The sequence below is a fragment of the Apteryx rowi genome, unplaced genomic scaffold (genome assembly GCF_003343035.1).
Source record: "Apteryx rowi isolate R43461 unplaced genomic scaffold, aptRow1 scaffold_1296, whole genome shotgun sequence".
In the NCBI taxonomy this organism is placed as follows: Eukaryota; Metazoa; Chordata; class Aves; order Apterygiformes; family Apterygidae; genus Apteryx; species Apteryx rowi.
The window spans coordinates 27,571-28,590 of NW_020447526.1; the positions used below are offsets into that span (position 1 = coordinate 27,571).

The 1,020-nt window shown below is 65.4% G+C and overlaps 1 protein-coding gene across 1 annotated transcript in view; it reads right to left on the reverse strand.

Annotated features, from left to right (window-relative positions):
• The window catches only part of LOC112961163 (PH-interacting protein-like), a 26,571-nt gene that overhangs the window by 24,512 nt on the left and 1,039 nt on the right, over window positions 1-1,020 (reverse strand). Inside the window, exons 2-4 of the mRNA XM_026056051.1 lie at window positions 855-1,011; window positions 645-674; window positions 425-484 (exon numbers count right to left, since the gene is read on the reverse strand). Of these exons, the coding sequence (XP_025911836.1) occupies window positions 425-484; window positions 645-674; window positions 855-1,011 (247 nt within the window). The remainder of the gene's footprint in view (window positions 1-424; window positions 485-644; window positions 675-854; window positions 1,012-1,020) is intronic.

Sequence of the window (1,020 nt, forward strand, 5' to 3'; positions counted from 1 at the left end):
GCGCCCCCGCCGCCTGGCGGCCCGACCGGCTCCGGCAGGCGCCCCGCGCTCGCTCCGCCCCGCGCTGCCTCCCGTCTCCCCGCAGCACATTCATGACGTACCTTTATTTCTAGCCCGGCGGCTCCGGGGCTCCCGCTTTAGGGCGCTCGCGGTTGCTCGCCCCCGCGCCGCGGCACCCCGCGTGAGGGGTTATCTGCCCCCCCGCACGGGCCTCCCCCCGCTCGCCACAGCCACGTAYGTTTCTCCCCGGGGTTGAGAGGGAGGAGGAGGCCGAGTTAAAAAAAAATCCTCCAAAGTTTTTTTTTTTTAAGTTGTTTTTTTTTTGCGGGAAATTCAATTTTTTTATTGGGCCGCTCAAGGAAAGAGGAGAAAAGAAAAAAAAAAAAACTTTGCCCGCCGCATCGCGCTCGGCCGCGGCTCTTACCAGGTTTTCGTAGCTCCGGGGATGCTCCTTGCCCGTCCAGTCCGTCCGTTTGGGCAGCAGCTGGGGGGGGGGGGTGGAAGCAGAGACACGGTTGAGCCGCCCCCCTCCCCGGGCTGCCCCCCAGCCGTGCCCGGGATGGGGCGGGGGAAGCGGGAGAGCGCGAGGGAAGGGGGAGGGAGGCCGCAGGCGGGGCAAGCGCCGGGCGTGCGGCGCCGCTTACCTCTTTCTCCGCCACTTCTCGGATCAGGACCTGCAGCAACAACAAAAGGGGGGAAAGGACGAAATAAAAATAGCGCGGGGGGGGTAAAAAGTAAATAAATAAAAAAGAAGGGGAGAGAGGGAGAAAGAGGCTGTGAGCGCGCCGCCCGATCCGCCGCCCTGCCCGGCCGCCCCCTCCCCGCCAGGCCCGGCGGCGCCATCCATCCCCTACCTGAGCCGCTTGCTGGCAGGGTCCGTCCTCCAAAAAGCGAGCGATGAGGAAGTAGAGCTCTGAAGGGAGAGAAGAGGCGGTGAGGGCCCGAGCGCGCCCCACCGCCGCGGGCTTTCCTTTCTTCCCCCCGCTCCCCGCCTCCCCTTTCTGGCTCCCGCTCGGTTCC